The sequence below is a fragment of the Stegostoma tigrinum genome, chromosome 29 (assembly GCF_030684315.1).
Source record: "Stegostoma tigrinum isolate sSteTig4 chromosome 29, sSteTig4.hap1, whole genome shotgun sequence".
NCBI classification, from domain to species: Eukaryota; Metazoa; Chordata; class Chondrichthyes; order Orectolobiformes; family Stegostomatidae; genus Stegostoma; species Stegostoma tigrinum.
The window spans coordinates 37,053,717-37,076,599 of record NC_081382.1 but is presented as its reverse complement, the minus strand read 5'-3'; the positions used below and the strand labels follow the sequence as shown (position 1 = coordinate 37,076,599).

Sequence of the window (22,883 nt, the reverse complement as noted above, 5' to 3'; positions counted from 1 at the left end):
CACGTTCACAGTATAAAGGAACCAAACATATCCCACAGCTCAACTCAGAGAGAACACAAACACTGGATGGAACTAATCAATCTTAGACAATTATTATCCTTTTCTGGATAAAACACATCATCCATTTTACATGTGGGACTGAGATAAATTCTGTCTAATTACCATGAGGATAGTTAATGCGAAAATGCCAGCTTTTCGAGATTCAGTGTGATGGCTTGTTGTCAATCTGATTTGATTGTGTTTATCTTGCTCTTAGCATATTACTGAAACCTAGAGATGGGGTTTGTGTGTCAAGTGGCTGAATCTGAGCAGAATGTTCTGGAAGAAGCTGGGGACAAATGTTGTCTTCACAGAGAGCCTCAGATCTTCCAGAATCTGCTGTTTGCAGGGTCGGCCACTTGACTCTCTGGCTTCACCCACAGCCTTAAGCAACCGAGCATTAGTACAAAGATCAGTGAACAGGCAGGCACAATCAAATGCAGATCCATTACCATTGAACATGGGCACTGAAGGCCAACCAGCTGATGCAGTCTGGGTTCTTCAATTAATGGGTCCCTTCAAAGATAGCACTTCTGAGACAGCAAAATTAGTGAAGGCAGATTCAGTCACAACCCAAACACGCTCTGTTTATATTCACCATCCAGCACACAACTGTCCGGTGATGCTGTATTTCAGGTGGAAAATTAAATTAAGGCCCCCAAATACAATATCATAAAAGACCCCATAACAGAAGAGAGTGTTTCAGATGTTCTGGCCAACATTTATGCTCAAACAGTAACACTATCTGGTCATTCTCTGATTTCTATATGCAGGAGCTCGCTGTGTGCAAATTGGCTGCTTAATGTTCTACAACACTACAGTGGCAACGAATATATAAAGAAGGAGCAGGAATTCAGACTCTCATGCCTGATCCACCATTTACTAAGGTCACGGTCAACATAATAGTAACCGAAAGTCCACAATCCTGACTACGTTTATAACCTTTCACCCCTTGCTTCCCAAGTATCCATCCACCTTTGCCTTAACTATACACAAGGAGTCTGTCACTTTCAGGAAGATATTTACAGAGATTCTCAACCTTCTGACAGAAAATTTCACCTTCAGCCCTATTTTAAATGTACAGTGATTGTAAGAGGGACCTCATAGAATATGAGTTCCCTGCTTGGGTGTGTTAATCCGGTCCAAACAAGGAGTCCCAGCTGATAGATAAAAAAAAAGGTGAGTGTCAGAGATACTGACACTCTGGGGCCTGCAGCAGTTCTATTCTCAAGGACTGCTCATGTAAGCTCAGGAATGGCAGATGGACAAAATGATCAGAGGTATAGATAGAGTGGACAGCCAGAAACTTTTTCCTGGGGTGGAGGTAGCTATTACGAGGGGGAATAGTTTTAAAGTGAGTGGAGGTAGATATAGGGGAGACATCAGAGGTAGGTTCTTTACTCAGAGAGTGGTAGGGGCACGGAATGCATTGCCAGAGAGGGTAGTGGAGTCGGCCTCATTAGGGGCATTTAAGCAGCTATTAGATAGGCACATGGATGATAGTATAAGGTAGGGGTGGAGATTAGGTAGACCTTAACTTTAGGGTAGAAGTTCAGCACAACATCGTGGGCCAAAGGGCCTGTACTGTGCTGTGCCGATCTATATGTTCTATGGAGTTTAATTTAAATAAATGTAAGGTGCTACACTTTGGTAGGTCAAACCAGGGAATGGCTCACACAATCATGGGCCCGTGAGGAATGTTATAGAAAAAGAGATCTAGGGATACAGCTTCTTAGCTCCTTGAACCTGGAGTCACATGTAGACAGGATGGTGAAGAAGGCTTTCGGCATGCTTGCTTTCATCGGTCACAGCATTGAGTACAGGAGTTGGGATGTCTCCCTGCAGCTGTACAAGATGTGGGTAAGGCCACATTTGGAGAACTGCAAGCAGTTCTGGCCATCCTACTATAGAAAAGATTATTAAACTAGAAAGAGTGCAAAAAAGATTTTCTAGGATGCTACCTGGACTGGATGGTTTGAGTTATGAAGAGAGGCTCGCTAGGCTGGGAGTCTTTTCCCGTGAAGTGTAGGAGACTGAGGGGGTGACCTGATAAGGTGGAGAGCCAACAGCACTTCCCCATGGTAGGGCAGTCCAATACTAGAGGGTGTAGGTTTAAGGTGAGAAGGAAGAGTTACAAAAGGGTCCAGTAGGCACTTTTTTTTCAGACAGTGTTGGGTACCCGGAACAAAAACAGAAGTTGCTGGAAAAGCTCAGCAGGTCTGGCAGCATCTGTGAAGGAAAAATCAGAGTTAACGTTTCTGGTCCAGTGACTGTTCTTCAGAACTGCGGATGCTGTAAATCAGTTCCTGATTCTCACCATCCGCAGTTCTTTCGTTTTTTATTGAGTATCTTGAATATGCTGCCAGGGATAGTGGTGGGGGCGAGGACAACTCTGTCCCTGAAAAAACATTTGGACAGATACATGGATGAGATAGGTATGGAGGGATTTGACCAAACACAGGCAAGTGGGACTAGATTAATTGTGAAAACTGGGCAGCACGGTCAAGTTGGGCCAAAAGGCATGTTTCCATATTGTAGACCTCTCTGACTCTACGTAAATAAAGTGTGACTTGGCGATGGGATACAGGCTTTCTCTGGAATTATTTCAAAGTGGGTGAGGCCTAATTTTTAAATAATGACCCTTATACCTACATTCTCCCCCTGCAGAAATATCCACTCCACAGGGAGGTAATGATCTAGTGGTATTGGCGCTGTGCTGTTATCTAGTGACCCAGATAATATCCTGGGCCTCCACACCTGTATCCCGCCAGGGCAGATGCAGGAATTTGAATTCAATAAACGAGGTCTGGAATTAAGAGTCAAATGATGATGATGAATGGGCCGTCAAATGTCAGGAAAAGCTCTTTTATTTCACTAATCTCTTTTAGGGAAGGAATTTCCAGACCCACAGCAATGTGTTTGACTCTTAACTACTTTCTGGGCAATTAGGGATGAGCAATAAATGCTGCCCTAGCCAGTGCTACCCTCATTCCATCAAATGAGTTTAAAAGAACAGATGATTTAGTCAGTGGGTGAAGCATTTTGGGACGAGCTAAAGTTGTGAAAAAGACATTATGCAAATGCAAGTCTCTTTCTTAATAAAACAGCCTAATTAACATCAATATGCTTCTTCGTGAAATAGGGCAGGACATGAGCCACAGTTAGCTGCTGAAGGAGGGACCAGGCCTGGGATCTTCCTGTGCCAGAGCCAGAGGAATTATCTACCCTATAGCCTCCAATGCTGTGTAGCTGAAAACCGAGCCATCACTGCTAGGGGTCAACTAAGGGCAGCCGTGGAGGAAGCTTGGAGATCCAATCTTGATCTGGAACTTGAATCCTATCCAGCGTTTTTACCCATCCTCTCAGGGGAAGAAAATCACTGCTTTCTTCAGGACTGAGTGTAGCCTCAGTTATCTCAAATCAATACATACAAAGAGGCCACCACTGAGCAGACTGCACGCTCCCCAATGCACAGGGTTCAATCATCAGAAATAAAACGGCAGAGTGTGTTCAGGAAGGAGTCCTCCAGAGGCCCCCATGTCAAAAGGCCCACAGCACAGCTGTACTGGGAGATTGAGAGCTCCGTTCTCCTCTGCACCGTGAAGCACAAAAGGATAGTGTCTGCACCCTGGAAAAGGCTCCTCTGTTGTGTGTGCGCTCGTGTCTCAATGGTTAGTGTTTCTGCAGTGTCAGCAGTTCTGTCACAGCTCTGCAACTGGCACAGGGCAAAACCCAGCTCCTCAGCATCAGTAATAATTTCATGTTCATGGATTAAGACCGCAAAGAGGGCACCAAACTAATCAACAATTCAGCACTGAGGGGGATATTTGACTTTAGAGAGATGCTCAGCATTTTAGGAACACTCACATTCGTTCTCTTGGATATAGAGAGGTTGTGATGTACTGTGAGGCCCAGTAGGGGGTTTAGCCTGTACTTTTCCAATATGGCTCCCAATGTATGAATGGGGGCTTCATGAACCAGATCTATGCCAAAACTAACAGAAGAAAAGAGTCTTTTTGTAATAAGACTGGACTCACATCCACACAAAAAAAACTTTAATTGTGCAGCTCATGTTATTTTAGAAAGAAAAACATTCCTGTGTGTTGACTGTGTGGCTCTTTCGGGAAAGATGCAATTTTTTTTTACTTAAGCTGCGAATGCAAGAAACACAGACCTCCTCACATCTGAAAAGTACACATCATTTCCCCAGCTCTCCCTGCTTCTCATGGCAGTCTGTTCCTCCCAAAGCAGCCACTCCTTAACGTGCCCACAGCGGGGTATGGAATCACAAAGAAAGGGAGGATACAATCTGCAGAAGGTGCAGCGGACCAAGGAAGTCACAGGAGTGACTACATCCCTTATCCCAAACTGTGAAAGGTTCGCTCCTGGTAATTATCAACATCGCTGATTTGTATAACTGCCTCACAGAAATCACTGAACCATCAGGACAAACAAAATGAGACCATTTGGCCCATTGCCGCCAAGCCAGACCTCTCACTATAACAAAGAGCAGCAGCAACAGCACAAACAGAGACAGCTCCACTTGACTGAGATAACAAGGTGTGGAGCTGGATGAACACAGCAGGCCAAGCAGCATCAGGGGAGCAGGAAAGCTGACGTTTCAGGAATAGAACCTTCTTCATTTGATCGAATCTTGGCAGAGGAAGCAGGGACTAAGAAATTGTACCAATATGTGATGTGAGGTCGGATTACCTGCACCTCAGGACAGGCCCAGTTTATTGGTGGCTAACTTTGGAATTCCCCTTGATGTGCGGGCAGCCGCTCTGCTGAACATCTGCTTCTGCTCAGAACGACTGGCACAATTGTGACCTTCTTGCTTTGTGGTTTTTAACCTACCCGTCTTCCCTGGCTCTGCATTTTTTAAAATTATTCATTCACGGGATGAGGGCGTCTCTGGCTAGGCCAGCATTTATTGTCCCCTCCCTAACTGTCCAGAGAGTAGTTGAGGGTCAACCAAATGGCTGTGGGCCTGGAGTCACATGTCGGCCAGACAGTTTCCTTCACGAATGTATATTGGTGAACTGGATGGTTTCAATCAGCAACGGATTCATGGTCATCAGTAGACTCTTAATGCCAGATGTATATTGAATTCAAATTCCACCATCTGCCGTGGATCCCTTGAACATTTCCTGAGTCTATGGATTAATGGTCCAGTGATAACACCACTAGGCCATCCCCACCCCCCGAAATGTTCAGTCCTGGCAAACTCGACTCATGATCTCACCTACAAACCCTGCCCAACCCACAATTTTTCCAGCTTTCCCTGTCTTTACTTCGAGATCTCCGGTATTGAAAGGGCCAGTATAGATCCTGTCCCTCAGGGTCCCTGCTGGGAGGGGTGATTCTGGTTAGCTCAGTTGGCTGGGCAGCTGGTTTGTGATGCTGACAGCATGGGTTCAATTCCTGCCACCAGGTGAAGTAGCCGTGAAAGGTACCACCTTCCTAAGCTCAGCTGAGAGATGTGGTGACCCCTCCAATTCAACTCATGGAATCATACAGTGCAGAAGAGGCCCTTCAGCCCATTGACACATGAAGAATTACCTGACCTTCAACCTAATCCCATTTACTTGGTCTATAGGCTTGAACGTTATGATGTACCAAGCGCTCATTCCACTAACCTTTGAAAGGATGTGAGGCAAATGACCTCTACCACCCTCCCAGCCAGCACTTTCCACACTGTCACCATTCTCTGGATAAAAAGCTTTTTCCTCAAATCCCCCCCTAAACCTTCTGCCCCTCATCTTGAACCCATGTCCCCTCATGACTGGGCCTTCAACTAAGGGGAACAGCTGCTCCTTAACCCACTCTGTTCTTGCCCCTCATCATCTTGTACACCTCACCTACCAGCCAACTCTCTCCCGTCAGAGGGTATATGGGGATGGTGACCTAATTGAAAGGCTGAAATCTTCATTTTGAGTAAGGGAATGTCCCTTCTAATAGGATTCTACAGAGGCATGCTTCTTAAGGATTTCTGGCATCAGCTGACAATCCCTTCAGCCTCCGTGGAGTTGGTACACCTTGCTAAATGTGACATCAATCAAATTGTGAGGCTCCCAACCCCAAAGCTATGACAATTTGCTCCTCCCAATCTCAGAGCCGGCCTCCGTTATGGAACAGTGCCACGGGGAAGCGTTAGAGTCCATGTCTGCCTCAGTGCAGAAAGGGCAGTGCTCAACAGCCAGTTGTTTGACCCAGGGAGAGTGAAAGGTAGGTCCAGGGTCACGACCTAATAGACCAGCACAGACGGGGGCTCTTGTAGCTCATCTGTAGTGTCTCTGTCCCTGGCCTAGGAGGCCTGGGTTCAAGTCCCACATGATCCAGAGGTGTGTAATAACATCCCTCACCCCATTGGTTGGCAAGTGTCTCAGGTACAAATGTTAGCAGGGTACTGAGATGAACCCCTCAACTGTTGTTACAGGAACTTAACTACAAGATATGGGCATCACAGGCCAGGCCACCATTAACGCCAATCCCTAATTGCCCAGAGGGCAGTTAAGAGTCAACCACATTGCTGTGGGTCTGGAGTCACATGTAGGCCAGACCAGGTAAGGAGGGCAGTTTCCTTCCTTAAAAGGCATTAGTGAACCCCAATAGTTTCATGGTTACCATCAGACTCTTCATTCCAGATTTTCAATTAAATTCAAATTCAACTATCTGCCATGGCAAGATTCAAACCCAGGCCCCCAGGTCATTACGAGAGCCTCTGGACGAATAGTCCAGTGATAATACCACTAGGCCATTGTCTTCCTGCAGATAGCACCTTTAAATTTCAAAGTCTTATTTGGCATGTTACAATAGTCCTCTTGCAAATTATTTTACAGCTTCCTCATTGAGTTTTAGGCTTTAGAACAAAGCAGCCTCTAACCTCTTTGAGCCAAGGATGAAAGCTTACACAGGTTCCTTACTGGTAAAAGGAGACATCTTGTGCCCAACCTGACCCTGGGAAGTGTCACAAAGGAGAGGGTTCTTCAGGAAGCACATGATCTCCCAGAAAATGGTGGGGCACAGGGCTGAGTCAGTCACCTCACACAGATTTGACATCATCTTGGGGTTGCCTGGGCAACAAGATCCACGGAGATGGCACGAACTAAAGCCATTGAAATCTGGTATTGGTCTCCATGTTGGTGGGCAGTGTTGGAAGCGCACAGCCTGGCAGAATAAGAGGGGAAGAAATAATTCACCAGGGTTGTACTAGTCATCTCGCCACGCCATACCTGTTGGAGAGTTAATCAGCTGAAGAACAAGGGGTCTTCGGGTCACAATCCCAGATCCGCGAGGAAGGAAATCTCTGGAAATGGAAAGTGGAGACATTTCAACATCGATTCACAAAGAGAATCAAGGCTGGGAAAGAAAAGTACATTTTTAAAAATAATTCCTGTGACCTTTCGTCACCAACCAGAGGCTTGAGGACATCAAAACACTTCAAATTGTTACAGAGATAGTAGGAACTGCCGATGCTGCAGAATATGAGATAACAAGGTGTGGAGCTGGATGAACACAACAGGCCAAGCAGCACCAGGAAAGCTGACGTTTTGGGTCATTCCTGCTCCTCTGTTGCTGCTTGGCCTGTTGTGTTCATCCAGCTCCACACCTTGTTATCTCACACGCTGCTGTATTGATGTGTTGCACACTGAAACAATAACTTTGACGCACTCAGCGTGAAGCTGGATGAACCAAGCAGCATCAGAGGAGCAGGAGAGTTTCTGAAGAAGGGTCTCGACCCAAAACGTCAGCTTTCCTGGCTCCTGTGATGCCGCTTGGCCTGCTGTGTTCATCCAGCTCCACACCGTGTTATCTCAAAACACTTCAAAAGTTGTTTTTGTTTATGTCTATGCAAACTTTGAGCACGTTGTGCGAGGACTGGGTCTCTTTCAGCACAGACAGCATTGGGATTTTAAAAATATTGAATGGCCCAGACACAGTGGACGTGGAAAGGATGTTACATCCTGTGGGTCAGCCCAGAACTTAAGGGACAGTGTTTTAACACCATAAAATCATAAGACATAGGAGCAGAAGTAGGCCATTCTGCCCATCAACTCTGCTCTGCCATTCAACAGCTAATCCTCAACTCCACTTTCCTGCCTTTCCACTTAACCCTCAATTCCCTTCACTGATTAAAAATCTCTGTCTCAGCCTTAAGCACCCAACCTCGACAGCCCTCCATGATAAAGAATTCCAAGATTCATTAACCTCTGAGAGAGGAAATTCCTCCGCATCTCCACCTTAAATGCGTGGCCCCGTACTCTCTGGTCCTAGACTCTCCCACAAGGAGAAACCACCTGTCCACACCTACCCTGTCCGGTCCTTCAATCAGGTCGCCTCTCACTCTTTTAAACTCCAACAAGTATAGTCCCAACATACTCAACCTCTCATCATAAGACAGTCCCTCCTTACCCAGGGGGTGTGTAATGGCAGGCCGTGTGGTAACAAGGCCTGGTGTTTAGGGTAGGGGGCTGGGACATGGGGGTTTAGGCCCTGAAAGTATTGAACTCGATGTTGTAGGTAAAGTGGACATTCGCTCTAGACGGGCTTCCCTATGACTGTTTATGGTGAATCTACGTCCTTCACATGCGCTGGCACCTCGCTGCGCTATTCCTGTGACACACCTAAGCTCCACACCAACGCATCCCCCTACAACCCACCTAAGCTCCACACCAACCCATCCCCCTATAACCCACCTAAGCTTCACACCAACCCATCTCCCTGTAACCCACCTAAGCTCCACACCAATCCATCCCCCTATAACCCACCTAAGCTCTACACCAGCCCATCTCCCTGTAACCCACCTAAGCTCTACACCAATCCATCCCCCTATAACCCACCTAAGCTCTACACCAGCCCATCTCCCTGTAACCCACCTAAGCTCCACACCAACCCATCCCCCTATAACCCATCTAAGCTCCACACCAACCCATCTCCCTATAACCCACCTAAGCTGTACACCAGCCCATCTCCCTGTAACCCACCTAAGCTCTGCACCAGCCCATCTCCCTGTAACCCACCTAAGCTCCACACCAACCCATCCCCCTATAACCCACCTAAGCTCCACACCAGCCCATCTCCCTGTAACCCACCTAAGCTCCACACCAGCCCATTTCCCTGTAACCCACCTAAGCTCCACACCAGCCCATCTCCCTGTAACCCACCTAAGCTCTACACCAGCCCATCTCCCTGTAACCCACCTAAGCTCCACACCAACCCATCCCCCTATAACCCACCTAAGCTCTACACCAGCCCATCTCCCTGTAACTCACCTAAGCTTTACACCAGTCTGACCCCTGTAACCCATCTAAGCTCCATATCTGTGAACATTACAGGCAATTTAGCATGGCCAATCCACCCTAACCTGCACATCTTTGGTCTGTGGAAGGAAACTGGAGCACCCGGAGGAAACCCACACAGACACGGGAAGAATGTGCAAACTCCACACAGACAGTCACCCGAGGCTGGAATCGAACCCGGGTCCCTGGCGCTGTGAGGCTGCAGTGCTAACCACTGAGCCACTGAGATACATGTTCAGACAGTTGTGCACATCCTTAGAAACTTACTCATGGGAGGAACCAAAAGACTGTTCACAATGTATTCAAACTCAGTGAAAACAAGGAGAGATGAGAAGATGGGTTGCTGGCCCGTTACCACTCACTCTATCAGGCAAAGTTAAAAAGATCCACAGCCTCTACCCATCTCTGTTCAGTTTGTAACAGCATAGGTAGCGACCATTCAGTCACCCCTTTGTCTGTCCAACTGTCTCTCTTTGGGCTCTATCCTATTGTTTACTCCCTACCCCACCCGCCTCCCTACTTTCTGCATATAAACTGACATTTTCCCAACCACCATCAGTTCTGAGGAAGGGTCACTGGGCCCTAAACGTTAACTCTGATTTTTTTATTCTTCACAGATGCTGCCAGACCTGCTGAGCTTTTCCAGTAACTTCTTTCTCGTCCCTGATTTACAGCATCGGCAGTTCTTTCGGTTTTTATTGTCTATTTTACCTACATCCCATCACAGCTGATTTCAAGACTAGGGATCAAGGAGCTGCTTAAAGCACGTGTCCAGGTTGGTGTTTCAGGATATCCAGTGATAGCTCCCAAGCTCAGTAGTCCCCTGGGAATCTGCACCCAGGGGCCTTGTTTCAGGTGGTTATTGGGAAGTGTGCCAAGAGACAGCAGCAGGACTAGGGGACCCAAACAGCCAGGCATGATGTTCAAACACCACATATTGGAGCATCACCTTCATCCTTCTGTCCCAGGACTCTGCATTCCTCCGACTCAAACCTGATAACTCCTCCTCGGCTCCCTTCTATTTCACTAACGGTTTCCTCTGTCCATGCAGGGCTTGCATTAACAAGGCTAGTGTTAGTTTACAGTGCAGTCACCTTTTCACCCTGCTTGTTGTAGGTCCATGCCCACATTTTATTTTGCTGTGATTTTATAAAACTGAGCATCTGGGCCACTTCAGAGCCAACCACTTATTGCCACAGAAAGCTATGATTCTAAAGCCGGTGAGGCCAAAACATTGAATGTTTTCAGGAAGGAGCTAGATTTGGGTGCTAGGCCATAGGTATCGGGGTACTTTTTTAATATCTATTCACTCGTGGGACGTGGGAGTCACTAGCTGGGCCTAGCATTTATTGCCCCTTCCTAGTTGCCACTTGAGAAGGTGGTGATGGTTTTTGAACCGCTGCAGTCCATGAGCAGTACAAGGAGAAAGTAGGTATGAGCGACTGAGTTGGATGGACGCTACTGAATGGTGGGGCAGGTTCTAAGGGCAGAATGGAGGGTCAGCCAGGATCCTACTGAATGGTGGGGCAGGTTCTAAGGGCAGAATGGAGGGTCAGCCAGGATCCTACTGAATGGTGGGGCAGGTTCTAAGGGCAGAATGGCCTAGTCCTGCCCCTGTTTTTCCATGTTTCTATTGCTGTGTGCAGGTTCACAGGTTGGAATGCCATTTCATAGTTCATTGATAGTGGAGTCCCAGGTAGACAGGATAGTGAAGAAGGTGTTTTTGTACGCTTGCCTGTATCGGTCAGTGCATTGAGTAGAGGAGTTGGGAGGTCATGTTGTAGCTCTACAGGGCATTGGTTAGGCCACTTTTTGAATACTGCGTGCAACACTGGTCTCCCTGCTAGAGGAAGGCTGTTGTTAAATTTCCAAGGATGTTGCCGGAGTTGGAGGGTTTGAGCTGTAGAGAGAGGCTGAATGGGCTGGGGCTATTTTCCCTGGAGCATCAGAAGCTGAGGGGTGACCTTATAAAGGTTTACAAAATCATGAGGGGCATGGATAGGGTGAACAGAACAGGGTCTTTGCCCCAGGGTGTGGGAATCCAAAACTAGAGGTCATAGGTTTAAGGTGAGACAGGAAAAGATTTGAAAGGGACCTCAGAGGCAACATTTTCACGCAGAGGGTGGTGCGTGTATGGAATGAGCTGCCAGAGGAAGTGGTGGAGGCTGGTACAATTACAGCATTTAAAAGGCATCTGGATGGATATATGAACAGGGAGGGTTTAGGGGGATATGGGCCAAATGCTGGCAAATGGGACTAGATTAATTTAGGATATCTGGTCAGCAGGGACAAGTTGGGCCGAAGGGTCTGTTTCCATGCTGTACAGCTCTACGACTGTATGATGCGGTGGGCATGAAATCATGTGATGGCAAAATCAGACAATGATAGCAGATGTTCGTCATTGAGAGTCAGAGAGTCACACTGGTTTTTACAATGATCAAGTTGTTTCCGGATTGTCACTGCTGATGTGACCTTATAAATCCAGGCTTATTGAAGAAACGTAAAGTCACCAGCTGCTGTGAGGGTCACCGGATAATTTCGTGGTAACTAACCGAGCTAACCAAGTTGTTATTACTGTCACAGTAGCCCTCAAGTAGCTCAGCTTTGGCCAAGCTGTAAGTTAAAGCCACCCCCATGGCTCAGTGTGGAATTTCATCCAATTAAAATAAATATGGGAAGGGCGCTACAGAAATGCAAATTGCTGTGCTGCAGGGACAACGCCCCTTATGCAAACTGAACCTGAAGAGCTTGGCATTTGCCCAACCTGCTCTCACAGGTAATGCCAACTCTGATAACATCTTGGCACTGCCAACTGCCTGTGTGGGTAGCATCTGCATCCTTCCTGTGTGGAGTGAAGGTGGGGCAGGGGAATTGGTGGAAAGAGGACACGCACACACACGCACACACACGCACACACAGACACACACGCACACACACGCACACACAGACACACACACACACACGCACAGACACACACACGCACACACAGACACACGCACACACGCACAGACACACGCACGCACAGACACACATACACACACACACACATACACACACACACGCACAGACACACACACACACACAATCTCACACACACACGGACACACACGTACACACACACATGCACACAGACACACAATCTCACACACTCACACAGACACACACACACTCACACACACACACATACAGAGTCACACATACGCACACGCACTCTCACACACACACACACACACACACAGACACACACGCACACACATACACACACACACACTCACGCACACACACACACACACACACACACAGTCACACATACGCACACTCGCTCTCTTACATACACACACACACACACACACACACAATCACATACACTCACAATCACACATACGCACAATCGCGCACACACACTCATGCCACACAATCACAGTCACGCACACGCACACTCGCTCACACACACTCATGCCACACAATCACACACACTCACAGTCACACACACTCGCTCACAATCACTCACTCACACCACACAATCACACACACTCAGTCACACACACGCACACTTGCTCACACATACTCACATCACACACTCACAGTCACACACACTCACAGTCACACACACTCGCTCACAATCACATACACTCACACACTCACACACACACACAGAGTCAGTCATACGCACACTCGCTCACACACACACACACACACACACACACACACACACACACACAATCACACACACTCACAGTCACACACACTCGCTCACAATCACATACACTCACACACACACAGGGTCACACACACGCACACTCGCTCACACACACACTCACAGTCACACACACGCACACTCACTCACACACACTCACACCACACAATCACACACACTCACAGTCTCACACACGCACACTCGCTCACACACAAACTCACAGTCGCACACACCCAAACCCCTCCAAGTAAAAGTAAACCAGCAAAAGAGGACCAATGCAAACTAATGACAAAACTGGCTGCTTCCGAGTGAAGGCAAGGCCCAGGTCTCCGAGGCCCACAGGAAATGACTGAGGTGTAAGGGCAGTTGGTGGGGGGCGGTGCTGACATCAAGTTAAAACTACCAGGGCTGCTTCAACAAATCTAAAGATACATTTCTCTGCCTACATGACTGCCCTGGGCAGGTCTGTGGCTTAGCAAGAGTTGCCAGGCTTGGGAATATTGCCCCAAATCTGTCACTCAGCAGACTCCAAGCAGCCAATTCACACAGAAATAACTAACTGTTCCCGACATAGAATGGGACAAGGCTGTACTCAGAATGGGTTTAACTGGTGTTCAGAGATAAGCTCTACCCACGCAGCAGTATGGAATCAAACGTACTGGTCATACGGGGGCTCCATTTGTTATACACAAGATGACTTGAATTATTGTGTGTCATTCTCCAGTATACATGCCTTCCCTTCTGGGTCTCGAATGTGAAGGACTGTTCCTGGGAGTAGCTAACCATGGGTCCTAATTAGACCTTCAGGGATAGCTGCTAGTGTTAATTCGTTAAAATAGTAATGTGAATTTCCTCTTAAATAAAGTCTGATGTCTCACCAGGGACAATTTTCTGTCTGACATGCACTGTAACTAACTGCTCTGCGATATTTAACAAACATATTTACTGTACAATTAAGAACAAGCCTGTCTTCTGCCAAATACATCATGTAGGTACCATTCCCCGCTTGGTATCAGAGATTGACCAATATAAGTAGTAAAGATTGGTGGCAGCAACATTGACCCATAATACACTATCATTAAAAGAATGAACAAGGAACAATGGGAACAGCAGCAGGCCATTCAGCCCCTCAATCTTTGGTCCATATCCCTTTTTGTTCGACTTCACAAAAATGCATCGATCTCAGATTTAAAATTAATAACTGATCCAGTATCCACTGCCATTTGTAGAAGGGAGTTCTAATCCCCTTCTGCCCTGTGAGTGTCAAAGTGCTTCCCAACATCTCTCTTGAACAGTCTGGCCCTAATTCTCAGACTCTGCTCCCTGGTTCTTGAATCCACAATCTGTGGAAACAGTTTATGTTTATCTACCCTGTCTTTTCCCATTAATATCTTTTACATTAGATTAGATTTCCTACAGCGTGGAAACAGGCCCTTCGGCCCAACAAGTCCACACTGCCCCTTGGAGCATCCCAGCCACACCCATCCCCCTATAAACCACACACCCCTGAAAATTACGGGCAATTTAGCATGGCCAATCCTCCTAGCCCGCACATCTTTGGACTGTGGGAGGAAACCAGAGCACCTGGAGCAAACCCATGCAGACATGGGAGAATGTGCAAACTCCACACAGACAGTCACCCGAGGCTGGAATCGAACCCGGGTCCCTGGCGCTGTGAGGCTGCAGTGCTAACCACTGAGCCACCGTGCCACCCTGACTTGAAGACTCTGAGCAGAGCATCCCTTAACCTTCTGATCTCTCCTCACAATTTATCCCCTGAAAGTTAAGTATGGTCGATACTGACCCCAGGGTCCTGATCCAAAATCCTGCCCTATAATCTCCACTGATCTGCCCCAGCCTGGGGAATGTGGATCTCTTCACTCTGGTACCCACATCAACCACCCTGGCAGTCAACCTGCACACACTCCCCCACCACCCTCTGTTCACCCACTGTACAGACTGTTGGTGGGGGGATAGGGGGAGGCACCCTTCCCTGTAAGAGGGTCAAAGCAAGGAACAAAAACACAACCCCACCCTCTAAAATCAGTGATCTGCTTGCACTGCCAAGTGCAGATGCCACAGCTGGGGGCAGGGGTAGTAGAGAGAATAAATTCCAGGGGTTTGGCGGGGGGGGGGGCAACACAACTCTTTCCCACCATCCCTAACCCCCCCAAATAACTTTCAACTGCTGCCCTGGTTCACATTCTCCTGCCTAATGCTACTCCCAATGTTTTGAGTCGAATTGTATCACTTCCTTTCATTAACAACCAATGGAAGCGCTGGAAGTCGTGTCATATTCATCCATGGGGATGCACATCACTGCCTGGGCCAGCATTTATTGCACTTCTTCAATTTCCCCTCCAGGAGGCAGTAGTCAGCACCATTCCTGAGCCACCGTTTGCAGGTTCACCCACACAGTACTCTGTCAATTTCTCTGTGGTTGACGGACTTGCTTGGCCATTTCAGAGGGCAATTAAGAGTCAACCACATTGTAAGTGGGTCTGGAGTCACAGGTAGGCCAGACCATGTAAGGACGGCAGATTTCCCACCCCGAAAGGGCATTAGTGAACCTGATGGGTTTTCAGAATAGTCCAGTTGTTTCATGTTCATCATTAAGGGGCGACACAGTGGCTCAGTGGTTAGCACTGCAGCCTCACAGCATCAGGGACCCGGGTTCAATTCCAGCCTCAGACGACTGTCTGTGTGGAGTTTGCACATTCTCCTCGTGTCTGCATGCGTTTCCTCCGGGTGCTCCGGTTTCCTCCCACAGTCCAGAGATGTGCAGGCCAGGTGGATTGGCCATGCTAAATTGCCCGTAGTGTTCAGGGGTGTGTGGGTTATAGGGGGATGGGTCTGAGTGGGATGCTCCAAGGGGCGGTGTGGACTTCTTGGTCCAAAGGGCCTGTTTCCACACTGTAGGGAATCTAATCTAATCAGTGAGGCTATCTTAAAATGTAAAGTTAAAATTCACACAACTTAAATTCTTCATCTGGGGGTTGAACCCATAGAATGGAATGGAATAGATAGGATACAATAGACTAGAATAGAATATTCTTTATTGTCACTTGTACTCCAGCACCGAAGCACAGGAGTACAGTGAAAAGTTTTTACACCGGCTCCTTATTGATGGTGCCATCCTCAGTACAAGTGCCCAGGTGTAAATCTTACAGAGTAAAACAAAAATGTTGTTATGTACAAAACAGGATGAAAAGGTAAGGATTTACATGGCAAGTGAGAGTAACAAAGTTGAGCAGCTCAGCACATGGTGCCAAGTCCAACCCCAGCATTTGTCTCACATCACACCAGCCTCCAGTCGGCTCCTCACCAGCTCCTTTACCAGGATTCGCCTCCCTCATGCCGCCCCGGGACTCGGGAACTCCCCACACGGTGTTCCAGGGCTGACAGCCTACACGCCGTACCGGCTCACTTCTCACGCTGTACCGGCTCGTTCCCCAGGCCGCTGCAGCCGGTGTCCCGGCTTGTTCCCCGGGGCTCATGCACCGGGACACCAAACTCTGGTTTCCCCGTCCAGGTGTCAATAGTATCGTTAACACTGTGCCTTGTGCACATTTCCTTATAGGAGGTGCTTGTGGTTCAGAGCTAGCGTCCCTAACTCTGCCCAACATTTACCACCTCCACCACTCAGTAGCAGCAGTGTGTACCATCTACAACTTGTAGTGCAGCAAACCATGGCCATTACCTCTAAAAGGACAAGAACAGTTAGATCCATGTGAATATCACAGTGGCCCAGTGGTAGGCCAATCGAGACGTGTGTTGTTTTCAGTAGTTGATGGTGACATGATGAATCAGTTCCTGTGAGAGTGAAGAGTTCTACCCCAAGATTCATCCAAACCCTCAGCAGTTAGCTGGATGTATCGGTACAGTTGCACACTGATTAATGCATACCCTCTTCCCTAACCCTGATACTCAGCACATTCTGTTCACAAGTAACAATAATATGGGGTTCAAAACAAGCCTCCAGAAATCACAGCAGTCTTGCTGCTCCTCAGCGAGATCCCTCAGCACCGAGAGCTGCGTTGTTCCTCTCTTTCGCTCAGGTTTCTGTCGTGAAATCCTGGTAACTCACACAGAGAGTGGAAAAAACACCAACTCTGTTTCCTGTCTCCTATTAGGTGCCCCAACAGCAGCAAGTGGAAAACGCACAGGCCTTTGGATTCCCTCAGTGATTCCAACCGCATTTCTACAAATAGGGCTTTCAACTCACTTGCCCTTTAAAGTCATCCAATCCCTCCCTAAACCTCTGCCCCTGCCTCCCTGCCTGCTTTAAGACACTTTTTAAGTAGTATCATTGAACACGGAAACGGACCCTTCAGTCCAACTAGTCCATGCTAACCATGTCCCCAAACTAAATTACTGCTTCTTGCCTGCATTTGACCCATAACCTTCCAAACATGCTAAAATCTTCACGAACCTCTGTCCCATTTTCTTGTCCTGTTATAATGCAGTAATGTACTTTGGGATGGGTTTACTGCAGCAAAGGCACTATTATATATGCAAATTGCAAGGTTAAACTGAAACTCTCTTGCTCCAAAAATCCCGATGGAATGGATGTGAAAATGGAAGAGCTCCCTTAAGCTCTGTCAACGCATTCACATCAGAAACTGCGTCAAATCATAAAACAGTCGGTGATCGGTTATGAAAACAAAAATCCTTCGCACTTGATTGAAATCCAGATCACAGCAGTGAGTGGCAGCCCTCCTGCGACACACTGGTAGTGCCCCTACACCAAGACTGGGAGTCCCAGGTTCCAGCCCCACCTGGTCCAAAGAAATACAATAGTCTGATCAAGAAAATTAGGTCAAACGAGCAAAAAAACACCAGAACCACTAAAGCATGCCCATCTTATTTTTAAAACCAGCTGCGCGTGGATCTTTCTCACAGCTAAAATGGTACAAAAGCCATTTATTTTTCAGGCCTGTTAGTTTCTAATATTTTTGTAATATTTTAAGAGTTTGATGGCATTGCATTGCAGGCATTTCAAATGGCTGTAGTACCTTCAGAAAGGGTCTGGTGGTGCTGCTGAGCTTGTTGGATGGCATCATCGTCTCAACAGCGCCATCACTGGCATTGCCTGCTACCGCAGTCCCAATACCCGCCTCCCACTCAGCTCCTGGGCAACTTTTAAGAACACAAATTAGAAACAGCAATGGGCCATTCAGCCCATCGAATCTCCTGCACCATCCCAATGTACCGCTCTCAGCTTGTCTCCCCCACAACCCCTGATTTCCTTGGGGATCAAAACCGGTCTTGCTCAGCCTTGAATATGGTCAATGCCCCAGCCCCGGCTGTTCTCTGAATTCCAAAGACCCTCGGAAAAGAATCTCCTCAACTTTGTCATACATTGGAAATCCCTCCTCTCCCTAAACTGTATCTCCCTGCGGGGCCAACTTTGGAAAAGTTATGTTGAGAAGTGTGATCAGTTAGAAATCACTGAGCAGTCCAAAGTTTAATACAAAGTAAACATTGACTATGGACTGAACTAACTCCGCGAATGCAGTTATGGGAGTTTAAAGACCAAGTAGTTGAGCCTACCCAACAATTTACATTGGTAAAGCACCTTTTAATCCAGTTCAACATCCCAAAGGACTTCAACCCAGTATCATCAAAGCACCATTTGGTACCAATCCATACAGATGGACAGGTGAGTGAAAGCTCAGTCAAGTCAGTTTTAAGGAAGATCTTAAAGCGGAGAGATGTATAAATACAAAGTGACTTAAAGAGGAAATCCCACACCCAAGGCACAGGCTTCTAAAGGCCCAGCATCCATTGCAACAATAACCTTTGGGGATCTACAGGATGGCAGGATTGGAGGACTACAGCAATCCTGAAGGGTCACAGGAGGTTCCAGACAAAGGGAAGGCTGAGACCATCGAGGAATTTCAGTAGAAGAGGTGAGAATTTTAAAATTGAAGCATTGCGGGTCATTGTAAGAGCTTTCTCTTTGATAGGATGACCTGATACAGACAATTTCTTTGGCAAGGCTGATATTCCCCAGCTGACCTCTCTCCTCACAAATACCAAACACAGAAATGATGCAGTCAATCTTTCAAATCAGTGCTCCAACATCTACACCGTTTGGATACTGAACCTCACCATCACACCAATTCGTTTCCAGTCGTTTGGTTTCAACCTCCCCAAACTGGATTGTGCTTCCTGCCTGATATTTGCCACACACTGTCTTTTAAAACCTTTCAGTGGGACAGCAATAGTAACCATCACTTAACAATGAAATGAGACAACAAAGTGTGGAGCTGGATGAACACAGCAGGCCAAGCAGCATCTCAGGAGCACAAAAGCTGACGTTTCGGGCCTAGACCCTTCATCCTCTAGACCCTTCAACCATGAAGGGTCTAGGCCCGAAACGTCAGCTTTTGTGCTCCTGAGATGCTGCTTGGCCTGCTGTGTTCATCCAGCTTCACACTTTGTTATCTCGGATTCTCCAGCATCTGCAGTTCCCATTATCACTTAACAATGAAACGTTCATTCTGTAAATATTAAAATCCCAACACACTAGCTCCAAACGCTCATGTCAATCATCAGTAATCTTTATTCAAATTCCTTCATGGGATGAGGGTATCACTGGCCAGGCAATGTTTATTGCCCATCCCTAATGGCCCAGAGGGCAATTACGAATCAACCACATTGTTGTGGATCAGGAGTCACCTGTAGGGCCAGAACAGGTAAGGATGGCAGTTTCTTTCCTTATCAGACGTCACTGAAGCCAAGGGACGTTTTTCCAAAAATCGACAATGGGTTCACAGTCATTATTATACAATCCCTACAGTGTAGAAACAGGCCATTCTGCCCAATAAGTCCAGACAGACCTTCTGAACAACATCCCACCCAGACCCAAATTCTTACCCCATACCCCTGCATTTCCTATACCTAATGCACCTAACCAGCACATCCCTGGACACTACGGGCAATTTAGCACGGCCAATGCACCTAACCAGCACATCCCTGGACACTACGGGCAATTTAGCACGGCCAATCCACCTCAAGCGCACATCTTTGGACTGTGGGAGGAAACTGGTGCAGCTGACTCTCTCACTTGGTTCAACACTTTAGGAAAACTAAGTGTTGCGGCTAAGGCATGAATATGACCCTGCGGCAAAGAAACAATGGACACAGAGGCTTTGAAAACATACACTGACCACAACTGAGCTCTGATAAACACCTTGGGATAATGTGCAATGTCAGAGAAGGGCGCTTGTTGTAAGTGCAAGTTGTTGTTGGAAGGCTTTTAAAAATAAACATTTGTTTATATTTGTGCATCACTGGCTAGGCCAGTATTTGCAAATAATTCCTTACTGGGTCAAGAAGACAATGCCTTTGTGAGCCATTGCAGTCCCTGTGGTGTCGTGAACTTTGAGGATAGCATTTCCAGGATTCTTGACCTAGCAACAGTGAAGGGACAGCAATATTGTTCAAAATGAGTAAGTTGGAAGGCAGGTGATAGTGTCCCCATAGGCCTCAGGTCTTGTACAGGGTGGAAGCAAGGAGTTTAGATAATACTGCTGTGGTGCCTTCCTGGGAAGTGGTGAGTGCCACATTGAGCTCTGGGTGGTTTAAGCTGAAAGCCAATCTTCCTTTCTGCGCTGAGTCTAATAACCTGTCCAATAGTGAATGTGGGAGGATAGGCCAATAGTGAGTTTCAACAAGGAAAAGCATTTGTCTCACATAACAATAGAGATAATTAGCTGCATGAGAGCAACAGACACAAGTTTGACTGACAAGTTAGACACTGTCTTTGTAATGATCAGCAGCCAAAGATTAGATTAGATTCCCTACAGTGTGGAAACAGGCCCTTCGACCCAACAAGTCCACACTGCCCCTTGAAGCATCCCACCCAGACCCATTCCCCTATAACCCATACACTACGGTCAATTTAGCATGGCTGATCCATCTAGCCTGTACATCTTCGACTGTGGGAGGAAACCGGAGCACCTGGAGGAAACCCATGCAGACACAGGGAAAATGTGCAAACTCCACACAGACAGTTGCCCGAAGTTGGAATTGAACCCGGGCCCCTGGTGCTGTGAGGTTGCAGTGCTAACCACTGAGCCATTGTGCTGCCCCCATCTCCAGCTGAACATCATGCTGGACTGCCCCATTGCAGCTAGAGCTTCATTTAATATCAATTCGTAATTCTTTCAGACCTGTGCCTTATACACCATTCTCCCACAAGCCTTCTCCCTCTACCTCCAAAATAGCTCACATTTATACATTCATATAAAGAAACTAGTTTTACATTTAACAATACCCTGTCTTTACCCAAATCTCCAACTTCACAAATGCAGGTCGTTGGAAGTAGCACAACTCATCCAGTCTTTGCTTCCTTCACACTTGGAACATCAGCAAGTCTTTAGCTCAAGGGCTGTTAACCTTGATTGGTCTGTGAACTATTTCGCCACCAAAGGATCTTTTATCTCATAGATGTCCTTCACAGAGTACATCATTCCTGCTAAACTATGTCATCGGTCCATAAACATGTATGAAAGATCCTTAATATTTTGATTTTCCTTCACAAAGGAACTCCTGTTTGCTATCTCCAGCAGCCATCCTATAACCCAGTCTGGAGGACCTTTATGATTAGATTCCCTATAGTGTGGAAACAGGCCCTTCGGCCCAACAAGTCCACACCGCCCCTTGGAGCATCGCACACAGACCCAACCCCATCCCCCTATAAGCCACACAGCCCTGAACACTACAGGCAAATTCGCATTGTGCACCTAGCCTGCACATCTTTGGACTGTGAGAGGAAACCGGAGCACCCGGAGGAAACTCACGCAGACACAGGGAGAATGTGCAAACTCCACACAGACAGTTACCCAAGGCTGGAATCGAACCTGGGTCCCTGGCACTGTGAGGCTGCAGTGCTAACCACTGAGCCACCGTGCCACCCTTAAAGCTCATGGATGTCCACCGTGGGAGGTGGCTAACTTTAAACAAGAACTTTCCTCATTGTGGTGGTATCCTGGATTTCTAGACCTGGTATCCTCTTTATTGACTTGAAGGGGTATTCTGATTTTTATTTGCTGTTTCCTGAATGCTCATGGTGTGTCCTTCTTTTGGACCTTGGGCACAGCCTGACTTCCTTGGAGTCTCAGGCTGTAGTTACACCTTAGGGGAAGTACGGAAGCTCTTAACTGAAACTTGTTGACGAGGTTAGATGCCCTTCATCCACGCTCTGGGTCAGGGTGCTCTTACACCCTCAGTCGTGTCACTGTTGTTGCTGATTCGGCGCCATAAGACCATAAGACATAGGAGTGGAAGTAAGGCCATTCGGCCCATCAAGTCCACTCCGCCATTTAAATCATGGCTGATGGACATTTCACTTCCACTTCCCTGCACTCTCCCCGTAGCCCTTGATTCCTTGTGAGATCAAGAATTTGTCGATCTCTGCCTTGAAGGCATCCAACGTCCCAGCCTCCACCGCGCTCCATGGCAATGAATTCCACAAGCCCACCACTTTCTGGCTGAAGAAATGTCATCTTATTTCAGTTTTAAATTTACCCCTTCTAACTTTAAGGCTGTGCCCACGGGTCCTAGTCTCCCCACCTAACGGAAACAACTTCCTCGCATCCGCCCCTTCTAAACCATACATTATCTTGTAAGTTTCTATTAGATCTCTCCTCAACCTTCTAAACTCTAATGAGTACAATCACAGGATCCTTAGCTGTTCATCATACCTTAAACCTACCATTTCAGGGATCATTTGTGTGAATCTCCGCTGGACACGGTCCAGGGCTAGTATGTCCTTCCTGAGATGTGGGGCCCAAAATTGGACACAGTATTCTAAATGGGGCCATCTCGGCCTGTCA

General features: G+C 47.3%; 1 protein-coding gene across 8 annotated transcripts in view; it reads right to left on the bottom strand.

Moving 5' to 3' along the window:
* LOC125465332 (dynamin-1) overlaps positions 1-22,883 on the bottom strand; it is a 284,914-nt gene that overhangs the window by 204,975 nt on the left and 57,056 nt on the right. For all 8 annotated transcript variants that reach the window (XM_059638372.1, XM_059638371.1, XM_059638370.1 and 5 more), the window contains exon 2: positions 7,275-7,348. In XM_059638372.1, coding sequence (XP_059494355.1) covers positions 7,275-7,348 — 74 coding nt within the window. The remainder of the gene's footprint in view (positions 1-7,274; positions 7,349-22,883) is intronic.